This window comes from Chiloscyllium punctatum, chromosome 38, assembly GCF_047496795.1.
Source record: "Chiloscyllium punctatum isolate Juve2018m chromosome 38, sChiPun1.3, whole genome shotgun sequence".
NCBI classification, from domain to species: Eukaryota; Metazoa; Chordata; class Chondrichthyes; order Orectolobiformes; family Hemiscylliidae; genus Chiloscyllium; species Chiloscyllium punctatum.
Window position 1 is genome coordinate 48,851,487 of NC_092776.1, and position 22,152 is coordinate 48,873,638.

The 22,152-nt window shown below is 41.2% G+C and overlaps 1 protein-coding gene across 3 annotated transcripts in view; it reads right to left on the bottom strand.

The window, feature by feature from the left end:
• minpp1b (multiple inositol-polyphosphate phosphatase 1b) overlaps positions 1-22,152 on the bottom strand; it is a 108,770-nt gene that overhangs the window by 61,669 nt on the left and 24,949 nt on the right. For all 3 annotated transcript variants that reach the window (XM_072557839.1, XM_072557841.1, XM_072557840.1), the window contains exon 3: positions 20,337-20,470. In XM_072557839.1, coding sequence (XP_072413940.1) covers positions 20,337-20,470 — 134 coding nt within the window. The remainder of the gene's footprint in view (positions 1-20,336; positions 20,471-22,152) is intronic.

The window sequence follows — 22,152 nt, forward strand, 5'->3', positions numbered from 1 at the left end:
AGTTGAGGTGTTACCCAGATGGTACTGGTGAGCTGGCGGGGGCCTGAGAGTAGGATACCAGCCAGGACAGCAGGCTGATGCTGGAGCAGCGGAGATTTGTGCAGTCCCAGGAAAATCATGAAGCAGCAGCTATGACAATTTCAGAGCAGTTCTAATCGACAATGTAAGGTTCACCAGTTAATCGGATCAGTGGATAATTACAGTCAGGGAATCATGCACAACGCAGAACCTGGACTTACTGGAGATAGTGACCATGTGCCTGAAATATGGGGATGCTCAAGCTGCCAATTTCAAGGCCTCACCCAAGACGGTAATAACGAGAACACCAGTGGGCAGGTGGCTATTGTTGACCAGATACCATTTTCCATTCTGTACCATTCCAGTTACACTCGTCCCTTAAAAATCAACTCTGGGGTGAACAGTTTTGCTTAAATACACAATGTATTACTACAGACATACTTGACTTCAACAATAGGTTAATGGTTATAAAATTTTGGCCTTTTCTATAAACGCACGAACAAAGTAAATGGCAACAATACACTTTTACAAGTATGGATGTATTTGGACAAACACTATCTTTCAGGGAACACATCCATCTCTGCGTAGCCAGTAAGAAAAACAAAATACTTTTTGTCTAAGAACCAAGACAACATCGAAGTGACTGACTGTTGGAGGATCTTTCATCAAACTCTTCCCAAATATTTTTAGACCGTTGCTGTCATTTGCCCAAATGCCAGAACCTTTCCCCTCAAAACAAAATAACCTTTTATACATCATAAGCAATGAGCAAGAGCAGTGCTGATGCTAAGTTATAGTTGTATAGATTTTTGCCTTGTTATATGATGCAAAAAGACTTTAATAGCTGGAAGAGTGGAGTAAAGTTTAGTAACAAGTGATTTATTTCTGGCTGCTTCCAGGCACCATTTTCAAGACTTTGTGGTTTTGAGGAATAGTTTTGTTACTTTTACAAACATTTGGTCTAAATAACAATTACAGACCAGAAATAAAGTAAGAACTGAACTACTGAAGTCAGGTTTGAACGCTAGGGATGGAAAACAGTAACATGCAGAGGATGTCAAGATGAAACTATCTTAAATAATTCTCCCTTTGATCCCTGCTCAGTTCGAGAGGATGAAGCAGCTTTTTCCAATCATACAGCTTTCCAGAAGCTGTCAAGTCTGTTCCAGACTGTTGCTGTCTATGTGCTTGCCAGCAGGACCACTGACAAGTCCTCCGAGGCTTCCTAACCCCAGCCTAGGGGGTGCGGAGGCCAACTGTGCAGCCTGAGCTGCTGGGTTAGACTGATCAGGCACAAACTGGGAAGATCACATTCACTTTTCTCTGCTGCAAGGCTGTGTGCTGCAGCTCATTTCAACAGAGAGCTGAAATGAATGCTTTTGGAAAGCCCAGAGTAATAAAAATGTCAGCTTCTTGTCTTTCACCACATGATGCAGCCAACACCTCACAGAGCAGAAAACAAACATTTGTGGATCTTTTTAAATTTACATCTTAGTTTTAACTAGGTCAAAGTTTACACTGTTGCCTACTCAGTGCAAGAACAGGTCAAAGGTTGGGAATTCAGAAGTAATTCACCTCTTGCCTCTCCAAGGTTTCCCCATCAACCAGCAATCTGTGGTGACATACACCCCACTTGCCTGGATGGGTACAGCTCCAATAACCCACGGGAAACTCAACACCATCCAGGACAAGGTGGATGATTTAATTGGTCTTTTATCAGGTGGGGGTTTGAAGTCCACATCCAAGAGTTTGGCTTCAAGACAGACTGGTCAAGGAGAAGGTGAAGTCAACAACTGGCTTTAGATTTAACCTTCTTTATAACACAGCTTATGACCTATTAAGGCTAAATACTACTATACACGATAGTCAGAGATGTACCAGGCTTTCATCTTACTGTTACATTATTGAAAAACTATTCTCCAAATGTGCTTCTCTCTATTTATCAAACTCCACCCACACTGTCCTATTTATGCCTAGTGAGGGGCAGCACGGTGGCTCAGTGGTTAGCACTGCTGCCTCACAGCGCCACGGTCCCGGATTCAATTCCAGCTGTGGGTGACTGTCTGTGTGGAGTTTGCACATTCTCCCTGTGTCTGCGTGGTTTCCTCCCACAGTCCAAAGATGTGCAGGTTAGGTGAATTGGCCATGCTAAATTGCCCATAGTGTTAGGTGTAGGGGTAAATGTAAGGAAATGGGTCTGGGTGGGTTGCCCTTCGGAGGGTCAGTGTGGACTTGATGGGCCGAAGGGTCTGTTTCCACAATGTAGGGAATCTAATCTAATCTAATCTAATAAGCAGATTCATGATATCATCACAAGATTCCTGAAGGGTTCTAAAGCCCTTAGACAAGAACGCGCCCAAAGTTTTTCTCTCTGTCACAAATATGGATTAGCATTCTTAAGCGAATCAACTATATTACTTATTTTTTTCAGAAGTAATTGTACATTTGTTTTCCTTATATCTGGTATGGACCAGACTAAACCCCCTGAAAACATGCCAAGGACATAGCGTAGACCTGAACTTTTTCTTACTTTAAAGTGCCAGGCATTGAATGCCAGATGCTATTCGATTGGCTAAACTATCAGGCTTAAAGCAAAACAGACTTTATTCATACTCAAGTTAAAATACAGACAAAATAGAGTCATAGATAAAAGAACTGGCTTAACTGTAACTCTACTGAAATAGTTAAAAGTATAAGCCATTCATTAACCGTTTCAATATAGTTACATCCCTTAAGCACACCCTTGACAAAGGCAGATTCAGTGAAATAGGTTGCCTTCTATGTAATTCGAGGAGCAGGAAGAGAATCCCAGCTTTTAGCTGTAGCAAAAGGAGGGCGAGCGAGAGAGAGAGAGAGAGAGAGAGAGAGAGAGAGAGAGAGAGAGTGAGAGAGTGAGAAAGAAAAAAAAAAAGAGATAGGAACCTCTGTCTTAACTTCACTTTATAATAAAGGATGAAATACATCTCTTAAAGCCATAGCATCATGACACTACTGTCCTTAAAAAAATTAACCATTAATATATAAAGATGGCTTCATTTTCAAAACCCTTTAACCTTACATTATGAAGATACTATATACACATTACATTGATTCTGCACATGCCAACCATTTACTCCTACAGCCCATTTCAGTCTGTTTTCTACTGCCACCAAATACCTCACCTTGCTTCACCAAAGATGGGACAACGCATCAGCAATTACATTGTTTTGCATTGCCACATGCTCAGTTTTCAAATTAAATAGCTGCAATAACAAGTTCCAGCTAAATAGTATGGTATTTCTATCCTTTAAATTTTCCATAAACGTTAAGCAGTTTAGATCACCATCTCCAACACAATACTGGCAATATAAATGTTGAAATGTTGCAACACCAGCACCAAATTCAAGGTCTCCTTCTCAGTTGCGGAATATTTCTGTTGATGATTATTCAATTTTCTGGAAAAATACCCATAAATACCCAATTGGTCTTTTTATCATCTTGTCGGCTTCTTGTACGAGTACAGCACCGACAGCCACAACACTTGCATTGACAGCCACTTTGAATGGCTTTATGTAATCAGGTGCGGCTAATAGTGGGGCAATGGTTAACACAGCTTCCAGGCTGCCAAATGCCTTCTGACATTCCTCTGTTTACGGAAATTTTTTGCACTTCTTCAGCAAGTCAGTCAGTGGAGCAAACAAACTGCTAAATTTCAATAGGTATTCCTGATGAAGGGCTTTTGCCCAAAACGTTGATTTTACTGCTCCTGGGATGCTGTCTGAACTGTTGTGCTTTTCCAGCGCCACTCTAATCTAGTTTCCAGCACCACTCTGGTTTCCAGCATCTGCAGTCATTGTTTTTACCTAAAATTCAATAGGTACTTCTGATAAAAACAACTCAGTCCCAGGATTCATAGTACTTCTCTCTTCATCTAAGGTATGAAAAACTCCCCAGTCACCTTTGCTCTCAACTCCCAAGGTGCCATTTGTCCATGTTCAATGACATGGTCCAGGAACGTGTCTTGGGCTTTTGTGACCTCATTCTTAGCCAGGTTTATGACCAAGCCCACATTCTGAATTCGATCAAACAATTTTGCGAGATTGCCCAGATGTTCCTTATATGTGCAACTAAAAGTCACCAGATTGTCGATGTACACCACATAATTAGATAATCTCAAAATGACTTCATTGTGTTTGTCACATTTTTCAGCCCAAATGGCACAACTTTAAACTGGTAAAGTCTATTCGATATTACGAACGCCAAAATTTCCTAACAAAGTGTCCTCTGACTAAGTCCCACTTAGAAATATAAGTTGCTTGTCTCATCTTCTCAATGTAGTCTTTCAAACACAGAGTAGAGTATGAATCAGATTTTGTAACTGCATTGACTTTGCAATAGTACACGTATAATCGTTGGGTACCATGGTACCATTCTGAAAGGTGAGTTCCATCTGCTGCAACTCACTTTGATTACTGTGACTGTGAGCACGTGTGCAATCTCTTTGAATTGGTGCCAACTTTAAAGTGCTAGTCCATAACTATGGTGCTTAACTGGAACAGTATTTCCTATACCCTCATCATACATAATCAGATTAGTACCTTCCAGTTTATTCCCACATATCTCCCCATGTGATTGCAATAACTCTTTCAGGTCATTTCAATTTTTCTCTGGAAGATAACTCAATAATTTATCCCAATTTTTAAGAACTTCCTTGTTGTCCAATTCAATTAGAGGAATGTCCAATTTAGAATCATCTGAACTTGGTTTTTAAACTCTGTTGTAACTCGTAACAGATTCTCCTTTTACTTTCTTTCCCTGCTAAAAAAAAACCTTTTGAGCATTTTCTTAGGCCAAGAATCAAATTCAGTTTTTTTCTGTCTGGTGTTCTTATTTTTAAAAATCACCTGACTCAATTTCCTTTCAATTTGGTTAGACCCAATAAGCATTTCTTGTAAAGATTCACTTATCACTGCAAGTAACACTAACGTATTATCTCCACAAGCAAAATTGTGAATATTTAATTTCTCATCTGTTTCCTGTTTCATCACATGCTGTGCTACTTTTAAAGGCTATCTAGCCAACTCACCCACTATTTATCCTTCCTAACATTTGATACATTGTTCAAATATGTAGTCTCTGAACTCTCATTCACCAATTTCTCCTTAATTACCTTTAGTCATTCTCTCACATTATCAAAATATAATTCAAATGAACTGAATTTAGTTAATTTATTACATACATCCCTAATTGCAAAAAGTACAAATGGAATTCCTTTGTGCCAGTGGCTTGCAGAGTTTTTCCAGCCTTCTGTTTGTTAGTCTTGACTATAAGCCCTCAACGTGGTCTTTAAAATTTAATGCTACTGTTCTAATGCTCTGCGCAATTCTGGATGGTATGCAATGGAATTGAACTTTTTTTTTATTTCTAATCTAGCCATAACTGTCCTGAATAATTTTGATGTAAAATTTGATCCTTGATCTGATTATATCTCTGTGGGTAGCCTATACCTAGTAAACATTTAAGTAACTTTTCTACAACCCTTTTAGCTGTGATACTGCAAAATGAAATGGCCTATGGGCATCTAGTAGACACATCCATTATGGTCAACAAATACTGATTCCCACTTTTTGTTTCAGGTAGGGGTTCTACCCAATCAATTAAGAGTCTTGTACAATGCAGGAATGAGTATTAAAGGTGCTAGCTTTATCACTATCTGAGGTTTTCCAATTACCTGACACATTAGACAAGCCTGGCAAAAGTCATCTACATCCTGAAGCAGCCCTGGCCAATAAAAGTGTTTTATTTTTATTTTGGCTCAAGTGTTCTTTACTCCCAAAAGACCTTTTACATGAACTTCTACCCATTTCTCATCCGCCTGAATATATGATGGTCTCCATTTCCTCATCGAGACTTCATTTTTAAGATAGTAACTTTCTGGGATACCCTCAGATTTTACTTCTGTGTACGCTTTTTGATACAACTGCTTTAGTTTTTCATCTTTCTGATATAATTCAGCTAATTTCTCTGAATTAAAAATATCCACTTTGTCCTCCAGCTGTTCTTGTTTTTTTCCTCACAAATTTGATCAAACATAGTTTCTGATAATTGGACTTGAACTTTTCTATCTTTACTCTTTGATTTTTCCTCCTGATTCAGCTTGTAGCTTTGTGACTTTGTTACCACACAGTCAGGAAAAGTCCCATGATATACTTCCTGTAACACCTCACTTGCCTGATTTTCCACTGGCTTTTCAATCACAGTAAACATCACTCCCACCTATGATCCACCTATATCATTGTGAATGATAAACTGTATTTCAGGATCCGAAAATTTCTCTATTACTGCTACCATCACGTTTCACCGGACTCTCCAACCTCACTTTATATAATGGAACACCACTGTTCTCATCATGAATTCTATACATTAGACCTTTTTTGTGGCAATATTCATTCAGAATTACATATCTTCTGATCAAAGATTGACTTGCTTCCATATCTCATAAAATTTTAATTTCAAAACCTACTCTTCCCGGTGCACGTAGCAAACCTTACCTCAGAAAGTAAATCCTTTAAAGAGATCTAACACTTTCTTCCAACCAATCCCTGACCAGGTTGTACATACTTTTGCAGCTTTTTAGCTTCCACTATGCTTTCCTTTACCACTTTAACAAAACTCACTGGCTTATCCTGTTTTTCTACATCAATCTTCCCAGTGCTTTTCCTCACTCACCAACACAGTGCCTTCATATGGCCTACTTTATGACAGTGAAGACAACAGAGTTTTTTTTACTTCTCTTCCCCCTCATGGGTTTCCTTTTTAACCTGTGCTAAACTACCGTTACGACCTACAATGAGACCTCCTTTCCCCTTAGCACCTGAGGATTCCTCTTTCCAAATTCTATCCCTCACAGACTGAAATTGTTGGAAGCCAAACTTTGATTTATGAATCAATTCATAATGGTCCGCCATTTCTGCTGCTAATCATGCAGTCTTAGCTCTCTGCTCTTCCACATGAGTTCTCACTACTTCAGAAACTGAATTTTTCTCTCTAATAGCGCCATATGTTGATCTATTTTGAATGCCCTTGTCCATATGCTTGGACATTTTCAAACAGATCTCCAACAGATCTTTGGCTACGATGGGATTGCTCTCCATCATTGTCCTCAGCACCATTCCTGCGGTTCACCACTACCTCTGCCATTTAAATCAACTTTGAGTTTTGAGCTCTGAAGTTCAAAAACTCTCTCTCTCTCCCTTTCTTCTGCTGGGGATACCTTTCCTTTTTGTTGCCTCTACGTTTATCGTAATTTAAACGGTTTCATTTTATTGTCTCTTTTATTGCTCTGTCAGGACTAATCTATCTTTTATCCCCCTTGCAATTGCCTCTCATTTAAGCTGTTCAATTTGCAAGTTAATTTTGAGAATTTTCAATTATTCTGATTGCAATTCCTAGCAATTGTAAACCTACAGCTAATTATGCAATTATTTCCCCTTTCCTCACAGACACAGGCAACTCCAACTTCAACTTCATCTTGTCTGCCAATTCCGAAAGCTTTGCCTTGTTCACTTTCTGTAGAACTCCCGAAGTAGTGACTTCTTGCAACCCCAGGAAACTCAGTGACCAAACGAGCCGTTACTACACAGGCACACCCTATTTAATCCAACCAAATACAACACTCAAATTAAAAATCACCAACACTCATTATTCACTGCCGTTGCATCCAATAAGCCGAAACCCATCCTGGAATTAAGACTTTGATCCTGACAAGAGCCCCAAGTTTGTTATGGACCAGACCAAAACATGTCAGGAGATAGCCTCCACCTGAACTTTTTTTTATTTTAAAAGGTAAGTGCCAGGCATTGCAGTCCAGATGCTATTCAATTGGTCCAACTATCAGGGTTAAAACAAAACTCACTTTATTCATACCCTGTAGTTAAAATACTGACAAAATAAAAATAAAAGAATTGCTTAACTGTAATTCTATTGAAATACTTAAAAAATAATAAACTACTCATTCACTGTTCCAATATAACAACATCCCATAAGCATAAGCTTGGCAAAGGCAAAGTCAGTAAAATACACTGTCTCACATGCAATTCTTGCAGCAGGAAGAGAACCCAAGCTCTGAGCTGTAACAAAAAAGACACCACCGATAGTAGCTGCTGATTTCATTCTGGCCGGGAACGTGGGTCCTGTGATCACGAAGGTCAGTGAACAATCAGGTGAAGTGACAGAGTTGGCAACAGATGGAACCTTTATAGGATCTAAAAAGGTACAATCTGTACCACCAGGCAGTTGCTTTCTGACAGTACCATTTCAATGAAGGTCCCTTATCCAAACTGATTGCCTACTTACCTACGCAGATAATGCTTAGATATGGTAATGTTCAATATAATCCTATACTTCTCTTTCAGAGTTGCCATATATATATATATATTAGAGTCATAAGAGCTATACAGCACAGAAACAGATCCTTCAGTCCAACATGTCTATGCCAACCAGATAGCCCACATGTATCTAGCTCCAGCTGCCAGCATTTGCCCCATATCCCTCTAAACCTTCCTATTCATATACCTATCCAAATGCCTTTTAAATGTTGCAATTATATCATCCTCCCCCACTTCCTCTAGACATGCACTACCATCTGAGTGATAAAGGTACCTCTTAGGTCCCTTTCCTATCTTTCTCCTCTCACCTTAAACTAATGCCCTCTAGTTTTGGATTCCCCAATTCTGGGAAAAGAGTGTGGCTATGCACCTATCCATATCTTTCATGATTTTATAAACCGCTATAAGGTCACCCCTCAGCCTCTAACGGTCCTGGCAAAATAGCCCCAGCTTATTAGCCTCTCCCTATAGCCCAAGTCTGCCAACCCCAACAACATCCTTGTAACTCTTTTCTGAACCCTTTCAAGTTTCACAATACCCTTTCTATAGGAGAGAGAACAGAATTGCACACAATAATCCAAAAGTGGCTTAACCAATGACTTGTACAGCTGCGACATGACCTCCCAACTCCTATACTCAATGCTCTGACCAATAAAGGAAAGCATACCAAATGCCTTCTTCGCTATCCTGTCTACCTGACACGTCACTTTCATGGAACAGTGGACATGCACTCCAAGGTCTCTTTGTTCAGTAACACTCCCCTGGACCTTACTATTAAGTGTCTAAGTCTTTCCCTGATTTGCCTTTCCAAGATGCAGTACCTCACATTTGTCGAAATTAAACTCCATCTGCTACTCCTCAGCTCATTGGCCCATCTGACCAAGGTCTTGTTGTACTCTGAGGTAACCTTCGCTGTCCACTACACCTCCAATTTTAGTGTGAGTGAGTGAAAGAAAACCCCTGGTTTCCATTGCTTAACGAAAAAAATAATATTTTCCTAATTCTAACAGTGAACACTAAACAAAAACTATGAACAAACCTGAGCCCCCCCCCCTTTCTTAACTAATCACTATCTGACCCTAACTCTATAAAAATGCTACTCCAATTACACAATTATTCAATATTAAAACAACTTAATCTCTCAAACTCCACATAGTCTTTTATGCTGTCCTCTTTCTGCATTTCCGATTCTGCTGTCTTCTCCCTGGGTGGTCTTACTTTTTCTCTGTGAGTATCTTTGTACACAATTTCTTTGGTACCTCTAATAGATGATGTCTTCTGAGAGTTTTCTTTTGAGAGCAAAATGTTTATTTCTTCAGACGGCAGTTGGCTCTGACCAATATTCAAAATGCCCAACCTTTTTACACTCCCAATATCCTACCTTCCCATTGGTCTGCTGTTGCAAAAACAATAAAATTCAACTTCAATTAGTTTTTTGGTATCCTGCGCAGAATTTAAATTGATTGGTTAAATCCAAATCCGGTTGCCTTAACATCAAAACACAACCACAAGCTGATGGTTACATATTTTCAATTCTCAGCACCTGTCAGCTAATCACAGTCACATGTGCCGTCACAATCGCGAAGCTCAGAAAGGGCACCTCTCTTAAAGTGACCATACACTGTTTTCACTTCGTAACGATATAAATGACAAAAAGCAGTGGACCCAGCACCGATCCTTGTAGCGCACCGCTGGTCACAGGCCTCTAGTCTGAAAAGCAACCCTTCACCACCACCCTCTGTCTTCTACCTTAAAGTTCTGTATCCAAATGGCTAGTTCTCCCTGTATTTCATAACCAGTTTACCTTGAGGAATCTTTTCAAACACCTTACTGAAGTCCATATAGATCAGTCCACCACTCTGCCCTCATCAATCCTCTTTCTTACCTCTTCAAAAAACTCAATCACATTTGTGAGACATGATTTCCCACACACAAAGCCACACTGACTATCCCTAATCAGTCCTTGCCTTTCCAAATACATATAAATCCTGTCCCTCAGGATTCCCTCCAACAACTTGCCCACCACCGACATCATGCTCACTGGTCTATAGTTCCCTGGCTTATCCTTACCACCTTTCTTAAATAGTGGCACCATGTTAGCCAACCTCCAGTTTTCTGATACCCCATCTGTGACTATCGGTGATAAAATTTCTCAGCAACGGGCCGAGCAGTCACTTCCCTAGCTTCGCACAGAGTTCTAGGGTACACCTGATCAAGTCCTGGGGATTTATCCACACTTATGCGTTTCAAGAATTCCAGCTCCTCCTCCTCTGTAAAATGGACATTTTCAAGATGTCACCATCTATTCCCCCACATTCTATATCTTCCATGTCCTTTTGCTGATGCAAAAATACTTGCTTAGCATCTCCCCATCTCCAGTGGTTCCGCACATAGGCTGCCTTGCTGATCTTTGAGGGGTCCTATTCTACTCTCTCCCTAGTTACCCTTTCATCCTTAATATATTTATAAAATCCCTTTGGATTCTCCTTGGCCCTGTATGCCAAAGCTATCTCATGTTCCCTTTTTGCGCTCCTGATTTCCCTCTTAAGTATACTCCTACTGCCTTTATACTCTTCTCAGGATTCACTTAATCTCGGCTGTCTATACTTATATGCTTCTTCTTTCTTCATGACCGAAGCATCAATTTCTCTCGACTTCCAGCATTCCTTGCTTCCTACCAGCCTTGCCCTTCATTCTAACAGGAACATACTGTCTCTGGACTCTCGTTATCTCATTTTTGCAGGCTTGCCATTTTCCAGCCAACCCTTTACCTGCAATCATCTTCCCCCAATCAACTTTTGAAAGTTTACTAGATTATTAACTTTACTAACTTACATTGTGGAAACAGGCCCTTCGGCCCAACAAGTCCACACCGACCCTCCGAAGAGCAACCCAACCAGACCCATTCCCCTACAGTTACCCCTTCACCTAACACTACAGGCAATTTAGCATGGTCAATTCACCTAACCTGCACATTTTTGGACTGTGGGAAGAAACCGGATCACCCAGAGGAAACCCATGTAGGCATGGGGAGAATGTGCAAACTCCACACAGACAGTCGCCTGAGGCGGGAATTGAACCCTGGTCCCTGGCGCTGTGAGGTAGCAGTGCTAACCACTGTGCCACCGTGCCGCCCATGTTCTTGCCTAATACCATCAAAATTGGCCTTCCTCCAATTTAGAACTTCAACTTTTAGATCTTGGCTATCCTTTACCATCACTATTCTAAAAACAATCAAATTATGATCACTGGCCCCAAAGTGCTCCCCCACTGACACCTCAGTCACACGCATTGCCTTATTTCCCAAGAGTAGGTCATAGAGTCATAGAGACGTACAGCATGGAAACAGACCCTTCAGTCCAACCTGTCCATGCCGACCAGATATCCCAACCCAATCTGTCAGCACCCGGCCCATATCCCTCCAAACCCTTCCTATTCATATACCCATCCAGACGGCTTTTAAATGTTGCAATTGTACCAGCCTCCACCACTTCCTCTGGAAGCTCATTCCATACCCGCACCACCCTTTGTGTGAAAAAGTTGCCCCTTAGGTCCTTTTTATATCTTTCCCCTCTTGCCCTCTAATTCTGGACTCCCTGACCCCAGGGAAAAGACTTTGCCTATTTACTCTATCCATGCCCCTCATAATTTTGTAAACCTCTATAAGGTCACCCCTCAGCCTCCGATGCTCGAGGGAAAACAGCCCCAGCCTGTTCAGCCTCTCCCTGTAGCTTAAATCCTCCAACCCTGGAAACATCCTTGCAAATCTTTTCTGAACCCTTTCAAGTTTCACAACATCTTTCTGATAGGAAGGAGACCAGAATTGCACGCACTATTTCAACAGTGGCTATTTCAAAAGTAAACTAGAAAAATGGAACTTTGGACTGCTGTCTTGCAGGGGAAGAACTGATGTCCTTAAAAGAATGCAATGCAAAAGAGGAAATATGTAGCATTCACATAGTGATTACAGATGAACATATAATCTTCACTGAAGCGGGATTTGATCATTTTGTGACACCTGTTGGCACCAGTGCCTTTGAGCTGAAATATAATAAAGAAACTGCCTGACAACAACTAATGGTTTGGTTTTAAAGAGCAGCTTTGTCGCAGAACTGAGAGAACAGCAAGTTAAACTCAGACTTCCAAAAGACTGCAAGCCAAGCCAAATCTCATTCTTTCTCTTTCAAAAAAGGAACCTTGCAATAGAAGACTTTGAAATCACATCTTCACCAAAAGCAGAGAGGTGTGAGAAAGTCACCTCGTTCCCCATTATGGTTCAGATTCTTGATCCACACACTGTGTTCCTTGTTGCTTAGATTTTCCTCTCACAATACTCCTGCAAAACGAAGCTCATTTATCCCATTTGTTTTGTCTGTACAATTTGCAAATGAATGTTGACATCCGGATTTAAAGTGGGTCTAGTTTAGGTTTGCCTGCAAGTGATTACATGTTAGAGGATGGGTTTGTTATAATAAATAAGTTTTCATTTTCTTGTGTTTATAATGAAATCTGGGCTGACCTTAGAAAGTGGTCACAGTCATGCAAACTGACCATTCTCGAGATTATGTTGGTCATTTTCTTACTATTTGGAACAACTTATGGAAAAGTGGGACTTGACTTCCAGCACTGACACCTCTTCAGGGTCATGCCAGGGTTTGCTTCTGGGAAGTATTCGGAATTGCTCTAATTATTTGTTTCTCTTGGAACAAAGTTATTTGGTAATGTCGAAGATTGAGTTTTTAATCTGTGGACCATTTGCTGTCAGACCCACTCATTCTGCCTTTCTGTTTGACTGAGGGTATCTGGGTGAATGTGTGACATGCTGAGCGCAAGGGGTTTTGCAAATACTTTGAACATCTCATTAGTAAACTCTCAGAAACAACACCAACTGGAATACTATCGGTGGTGAGCTTCGTCCAGTGGACTCTCACAACTGATTCAGTGTTCACGGACGTCAGCTTTTTAACCTCAAACAATCTTTAGTAACCAACCACGATGAAGTAAGGACAGCCTTCATACAAGAACCAAGAACAGACCCAGGGTCCTTCAGGGAATCCTGTAAGAATAAAAGATGCTGCCATTTGGTACGGTGTATGGCATGTGCAATACAATTAATGACAAGGTCCTCTTGGCCACCAAATGGCATCATAAGCACTTGCTCTGCACATGGTCATACATTCGTGAATACTCTGGAGAGTGTCATTCCACAATGACTGTTAATTATCTGTTGATCATCAAAAACCACGAATCCTTAACAGTAGAGAAGTATCAATTGTACTTCAATCGTACTTCAATGTGGGCGGCAAGGTGGCACAGTCGTTAGCACTGCTGCTTCACAGCGCCAGAGACCCGGGTTCAATTCCCACCTCAGGCAACTGTCTGTGTGGAGTTTGCACATTCTTCCCGGGTGCTCCGGTTTCCCTCCACAGTCCAAAAATGTGCAGGTTAGGTGAATTGGCCATGCTAAATTGCTCATGGCGTTAGATGTAGGGGAATGGGTCTGGGTGGGTTGCTCTTTGGAGGGTCGGTGTGGACTTGTTGGGCTTAAGGACCTGTTTCCACACTGTAAGTAATCTAATCAGAACAGACTGTAAACCAAGCTCCAGGACATTCTTGATCCTTCTTTTGATGTTCCCAGACTAAGTGAAGCTTGTTTGGTGAATTTGGCCAAGATAACACTGTTGCCCCAAGATCTTCATCGCAGATTGAGCACATCAACAGCAGCTCCAGAAAGAGCATCTGCCAATGCTTGAGTTTGCCCTGGACATACTGAGTCTGAGGCAAAATCATTGTACACAAAAGTACATTTTTACTCACTCCTATTGATTGAATCAGGCGATCAAATGCTTATGAGAGGAATCAATCATGACTTTGAAGTCCAAGATGTAAAACAAAACCTTTCACAGCTCTCTGGATCATAGAAACACAGAAAATAGCAACAGAAGTCGGCCTTTGAGACTGCATTGCCATTTAATAAAATAGTGGCTAATATTCAAGTCCTGTTCTTGCTTTATCCCCCAATTTAGATCCTAAGAACGATATCTGACTCCTTCTTGAAAACATCCAAAGTTTTGGCCTAAACTACTTTCTGTTGCTGTGAATTCCATGAGCTCACCACTATCTGAGTGAAGAAAATTCTTACCAGTTTAAATCCTCCCAAGCAACTTCAGCTAATCTCCCTGCCAGTGTATTAGTCCTCTTCCAATCTCGGTGTAGTCATCCTTCTTGGACAGGTCACTTCTACCCCAGAAGAGATTCCAATGATCCAAAATATTAAACCTTCTCCCATGTACCATCTCCACAGCAAAGCATTCAGCTGCTCTTTCCTCTGTATCTCTGGCCAGAGAGTCCCTATCACAATCGATCGCTTGGAACCTGATGTACACCTCATTACATTAGAGCCAGCTTCGGTACCAGAAACTTGGCTGTTTGTGCTACATTCCCCTGAGAGTCCATCACCCCCAATATTTTCAAAAACAGCATACTTATTTGAGATGGGGATAGCCACACAGAAGACTCATGCACTACCTACCTACCCTTCCTACCTTTCCTGGAGGTAACCCATCTACCTGATTGTACCTGTGATTTTTCTGCCTTTCTGTAACTGCCATCCATCACACCCCCCCCCCCCCCCCGAAAATTCCTCATTGCCTCTAATTGCCGCTCCAACGGATCCATGCAATATGATAGGATTCGCAACCAAAGACACTTCCTGCAGACAGAATCACCAGTAACATGGAAACTCTCCCCAATCTCCCACATCCAACAGGAAGTACATATCACTCTACTCAAGGCCATCTTTACTTCTTTACAATCTACAGACCCAGAAAATAGCACCGTCTTGTTTGCTGGGCTAACTTAGTACTTATGGTTGATGTCTTTAAAATTTCATCAAGAAACAGATCTCAATAGAACATATAATCAAGAAAGAACCCAATTTACTCACTACTGTAAACTCACAGCAAGGTTACACTTAAAAGTTATGCACTTATCTATTCCTGTGCTGTGAGCTCTCCACACAGGTTCCTCCAAGGTCAGCTGTGAATTTTGCTGTTTTTTAATTTTTCCTAGACGCACTCCGATGTCCAGAGATACATGAATTCAAACAGCAAAGGCAGCAACTGTGCAGATTCACTGCTGTGTCAGTTAGCAGTGTAGATTTCTCTCTCTCCCTCCCTCACTGATCATGTGGTCATTGCCTTTTGTCTGTCTCCTGGCACAATATTGAAGACAGCCAATCCCATCACTGTCACCATTGTTTGTCATGTGTTTTTATGCCACATGTTGGTGTTTGAGTTCAAGACATTCTGCTTGAAGAACAGGAATGGTCAAGAGCGGTCTTTGGGCTTCTTTTTTAACAGACCTTATGACATATTGAGTCTAGATCCTACTACATTTGGTAATCAGGGATATACCAGACTGTAAACTTTCTATTCCACTACTGAAAAAACTTTCCATCATTCTATCAGAATTCCCATTCTGTGCTATTTATACACAGTGAACAGCAGCTCCATGACATCATCAAAAGGTTGCTCCAGGTTCTGAAAGGGCTTTTACAAAATCTGCACTGCCCCCACCATTGATGCATTTGCCATCAATATCAACTACAAGATGCACTGCACCAATTTACCAAAGCTGTTTTGAGAATACCTTCCAACCACATAACCTTTACCAATAGAAAGACAAGAGCAGCAGATTCAGGAGAACATCACCTGGACATTTCCCTTCAAGTCACACACCAGCCTGACTTCGCTATCATTGGGTCTAAAGTCCCAAAGCTCTCCTGCTCACAGTGCTGAGGGTACAAAGTACACCACATAGATTGCAATAGTGTGAGATTGAAACTCACCAGCACCTTCTCAAGGGCAATTTGGTGCAGGCAATAAATGCTTGATTTCAGGTATTAATAACAAAACAAGTCTTCAAATTTTTGCAGATCTCAGGCCAACTCAGGAGAATCGAAGACTCTCCAAGCCTCTGTTATTTGCGGTAACAGCAAATTCCACAGACTGATGAACTTTAATAAACCATATAAACATGCTTACTTGGAGTGCAAACCATTATTATTATTATCCTATAAACTGCAGTAATAACTTTAAAAAAACTAGGTTAAAAAGTTACAAGATAACATGTTCTTTCTATTTATCTTACTGTACTGATTACGCCAGAGTTCAAGACTCCAAGCTTGTTAAGCAACAGTATAAAAGATCAATATAATTTATCCACTATCAGCATTATTTTCTGAATATGAACATGAAATGGACAAGAGCTATCTAAAAATCTGCTCAGAGATCAGCATACCTCCCAGACAAACCACACTTATGTCAAGCTAGAAACCCAGCAAAGGCTAACAGCTGAAAAACACCTGTCATCCTAGGCCCAATGGCACACAAAGGCAAATAATTCAGAGTTCAAGTACAGTGCAACTTTCACTGCATTCTGAACCTCCCAAGACCATCGCCCTCCGAGATCTCTGCGTTTCACCAATTTTGTCCTCTTGCATGACCCGAGCTCTCGGGACTGCATCATTATAGGCTACTGTTAGAATATTGCGTGCAATAAACTGTTGGAATATTGCGTGCAATTCTGGTCTCCTTCCTATCGGAAAGATGTTGTGAAACTTGAAAGGGTTCAGAAAAGATTTACAAGGATGTTGCCAGGGTTGGAGGATTAGAGCTACAGGGAGAGGCCGAACAGGCTGGGGCTGTTTTCCCTGGAGTGTCGGAGGCTGAGGGGTGACCTTATAGAGGTTTACAAAATTATGAGGGGCATGGATAGGGTAAATAGGTAAAGTCTTTCCCTGGGGTCGGGGAGTCCAGAACTAGAGGGCAAAGATATAAAAGAGACCTACAGGCAACTTTTTCACGCAAAGGGTGGTATGTTAATGGAATGAGCTGCCAGAGGAAGTGGTGGAGGCTGGTACAATTGCAACATTTAAGAGGCATTTGGATGGGTATATGAATAGGAGGGGTTTGGAGGAATATGGGCCGGGTGCTGGAAGGTGGGTCTAGATTGGGTTGGGATATCTGGTCGGCATGGACGGGTTGGACCGAAGGGTCTGTTTCCATGCTGTACATCTCTATGACTCTATTATCAACTAACCCCTCATCTGGGAGAAAGTGAGGATTGCAGATGCTAGAAATCAGAGTAGAGAGTGTGCTGCGGGAAAAGCACAGCAGGTCAGGCAGCATCTGAGGAGCAGAAGAATCGATGTTTCGGGCATAAGCCTTTCATCAGGGCTTGTACCTAAAACGTCGATTCTCCTGCTCCTCGGATGCTGCCTGACCTGCTGTGCTTTTCCAGTACCAGCTCCAAACCCTCATCTGTCCAGGATCTAAGCTCTAGAATTCCTTGCTCACACCTCTCCGCCTCCATACGTGTCTCTGCCTTCTTTAAGATGCTCCTTATACCTCATGGTGGTCACTGGTTCCAATATACAAAAAATATTATGCAGCTGGTTGTCAAAGTTTGTTTGATAACGCTGAAGTGAAGCATGTATGTTTTTTTATAACATTAAAGAAGCTATATCAAGGCAAATTGTTCTTGTTTTTATAGAACAGTACAAACAGTACTATAGCACACCCAAGGTTTATATAGTCAGTGAAGATTGCAGGCACAAGATACCATTTCAATTCACATATTAGGGCCTCATGTACTCCTATATAATAAACTGTACTTGGAATAGAATTGACTAACAAAACTTTGAAAGCACTCTTAATGATAATTATCTTCCAGATTAGGGCTTCAATGTCACAGGAACCCCTGAGCTAAGAAAAACAAAGTTGCTATGTCAGACAGAATTGAACTAATTTCCTAAAGACAAAAGTGAAGTTTGTATAAGGCCCTCCTATACTTTTACTTCATTTGGAGTATTTTGATACCAGAGTGTTCCCCTCCACAAGATCAAATGGAAAAAGAAATAGGTATACACAGGTGATGGTTCATGGTGCCATATTGCCATCTGTTGACAGGAATATTGCACAGCATCCAGCAAAGAGTCTTGAGCATGACCAAATAAAACTTAAAAGAAACAAGAGAAGCAGAAATTCCTTCCTTTGCAAATCATCTTGTGACGACCTTGAGATCTTTCTCCAGGAATCTAATTTCCTATTCTTTGGAAATGTTCTTTGACAAAGTTCAGTTCTTCTGCGTCTTGGTTGAATCCTCATGTGGCCATTGTTTTCACCTGTACATGGATCAAGTTGGCTGGAAGGTAAGCAGACAGTGGGGTGGTGCTAATGTCACTGGACGATAAATGCAAAGGCCTAGGCTAGTGATCTGGAAAAGTGGGTTCAATACCCACCACTGCAGTTGGTTGAATTTCATTTTAATTCAGTTAATTAAATGTGGAATATAACACCTCACATCAGTACTGATGATGATTAAAAGATTGTCAAAAATGTAACAATCAAGTTCTCCAACATTCTTGGGAAAGAACAGTGCCAACTTACTCAGTTTGGCCTCCACATGACACCATACCCACAGCGATGAATCGGATTTTGAATTGCCTTCTGAAATGGCCACAAAGGGCAAACGTGGGGGGAGGGGGGACAGCAAATGGTCGAGTTTCTCTCTACAGATGCAGCCAGACCTGCTGAGGTTCTCCAACAATTTTTGCTTTTGTTTCAGGTTTCCAGCTGCCACGGTCCTTCAGATTGATGCCAGGATGTTGGCTCCTGAAATACTTCCGGTTTGATCCCAGAGTTGACTGGGTCCTGGCAGCAATGCCCACGTTCCACGTGAGGAGGAAAAGGAGCACCATCCTTTCGCTGAGAGGGGTGAGACCATTCCAACACTGACTGCACTCCTTAGGCTCGCTTCGTTCAGTTGGCTGGACTGTAAAATCACATGACTTCTCACAATGCCGAATGATGCCAACAGGGGAGGTTCAATTCCCATGCTGGCTAAGATCACCATGTGAACCCTAACTCTCAACCACGTCCTGAGGCACAATGACCTTCAGATAAAACTCACCACTAGCCGTCACTGTCTATAGAGGGAGCAGCTTATGGTCCTTTGAGACTATAATGACTTTTACTTCAGATGCCTACTTTGCAGTTTTCACACCAGTGGTAGTAGTTTCTGGTTCAGTTGACTGGAACCCAGAGAACATTACATAATTCTTGCCTTGCCTTTACCATCACCAGTCCAACGTACTCCTCAAGCACTCTAACATATAGTCATCTGCCAATCAACTGAACTGGGGCAAAGTTTCACCCTTCAGGGCTCCTGTTTAGATTTACTCTAGAATAGACTGAGTTCACTGCAAAGTATAATCAGACAGGCATTCATTTTTATTCTAAGTTTGTACTGGCCAACGCAAATGGACATCAGAGTTAATAAACTGGAGACAGAAGTATTATCAGCATTTCGACCTGACCACATAGATGAACCTCTGCATTTTAAATTCAAGGAGACTGGAAAGAGCTCCAGGGCTCCAATCAAGTACCAAATGAAATCAACTGCATCCCAGGAGCTAACATCCTGACATTAAACAAAGAACTGTGAATACCAGAAATCTGAAAGGAAAGCAAAAATTGCTGGAGAAACTCAGCAGGTCTGGCAGCATCTGTAGAGAGAATCTCTGCTTTCTCTGCATAGATACCGCAAATCCGGCTACAATTTCTGCTTTTGTGCTTCCATCTCGGTAGCAGCACTGCCCCTACACCGCCCTGACTGCAGTACGGTTAGGAAGGCACACACCCATCTCCTTTGTAGGGGCAATTAGGGATGGACAACAAGTGCAGACGCAGTCACTTCATGAATATATTAAGAAAAGCTACATGAAATTTAATTGCAAAATGAATTCATCAGACCATAAATAGCTGCAGCCATTTGGACCACATTCATTCACTGTGATAAATGTGCAAAATGTACCAGGGATTCTCATCAGGACTAAGGCACTAACAGTTAGTGCATTCTGCAGCAAGTTTCAGAGATGATGATCTTTACCTCTCACTCTCCTCAATGGTCTGGTCCATATAGTGGAAGAGATCTTGGAACAGCTTGTAGCTAGACAGACCATTAATTTTGTATCCATAGCTTCTCTTCCAGTATTGCTTCAGATCACCCAGATATTCCAATACCTGAGGGACAAATTGATAATTAGAATAATTAATTCAACAGATACAGCTTTTCTTTATTTCACCATGGAAACATTGTTTATGCTAATTATTTTTTATTCAAGGAAATAATCACATTTAAATGAACAGAGCTCACAATCAGACTTGCAAATGTCTTGCTGGAACCAAAACAATGGTTCTTAATGTTTGCTGATGCTTTATTGAATTTTCTGTGAGGAGTCTGCACGTTTTTCCCTGGGTTTCTTACCACAGTCCAAAGATGTGCAGGTTGGGTGGATTGGCCATGCGAAACTGCCCCATAATGTCCAGGGACATGTAAGCTAGGTGGGTTCGCCAAGGGAAATGCAAGGCATTGGGTAGGGGGTGGGTCTCCATGGGGGATGCTCTTTGGAGGGCTGGTGCAGACTCGACAGGCCAGCAAGAACTCAAAGTGGTGACGGTGTCCGTGGAGGTGAGATGGTGCCAAAGAATGATGGTTTTTGTTCCAGTGTTAGTGGTGTGGCAAAGAGGACTCATGCCTAGCCACCAGGCCGACAGCCTGTGACATAGCTCTTAACAAGAAGGACTGTAAAACTGGACACTTCCTTTATTTCTTCATTTTTCTACCTTTATATTCAGTGTTTCGGTTTATTTTATTTTTCTGTTTTTAAGATGGTGCCCTTTTCACTACCTTGGAACAAGATATACGTGACAATAAATAAATCAAATCAAATCAAATAAATCAAATGGAGTCTATCTGCATTGTAAGGATTCTATGGTTCTATGCCTACAGGTAATTCTTCTGTAACATGACGGTTGCGTTCTTGTGCAACTCCGCGTTGTAGAAAAATTACGCTTTAGAAACAACGCTTAAGAGTGTTGGCAATATAATCGCGTTACAGCCAACACATATTTTAAAAGTTTGCACTTTAGAATCAGTGTCTCCAATTCTTCAATCATGAATTTGAGTTAACGAACCATGCATTACAGGAGAATGACCTATCCAGTGTGAATGCACACGCAGCTTTTTTAACAATAAATAAATAGTAAAAAAAAGCACTTGACAACGTCAAACTCTAAAAAATGATGTATAAATCATACAGAACCTTACAGCAGCTGTCCTTTCTGATCAAGTATTGGTGCTGACATCAAATCATTGTATTTTGATGAGTCACTGGGCTCAAAAAGGGCAGACTGAATTTTAATTCTGTGTTACTTCCTGGAGAGGTGATTACTTAGACTTAGAATTAGCTTTATTGTCACATGTACTCACATGAGTACAGTGAAAAGTTTACAAGTCACCACTTACAGCACCATTTCAGGTTCGAGGTACCGATTTTTCAGTACAAGTTCTGAGAAAAAAAAAGTTAGAGAAGAAATAAAAAGTCCAGCATCACAGAAATAAATGAGAAAATAGAGAAATGAAAAGTTCAGGTTCCTGCTGTCTGCTGGCACTGAGATCATTCTAATGGCTCGGACTGTGGACATCCCAATCATCTCTTTTATCGTTTTAACAATCGTTTTAACAATCCTGGTTTGAATTTTTCCTTATTCAGCATTTATTGTCCTACCTCAAACATGAATAGCTTGTAAGGCCATTTGAGAGAGCTATGATGAGTCAACCACATTGCTGTGGGTCTGAATTTACATGGAGGCTGAACCAGGCAAGAATGGCAGATTTCTTTTCCTGAAAGGAGATTAGGTCT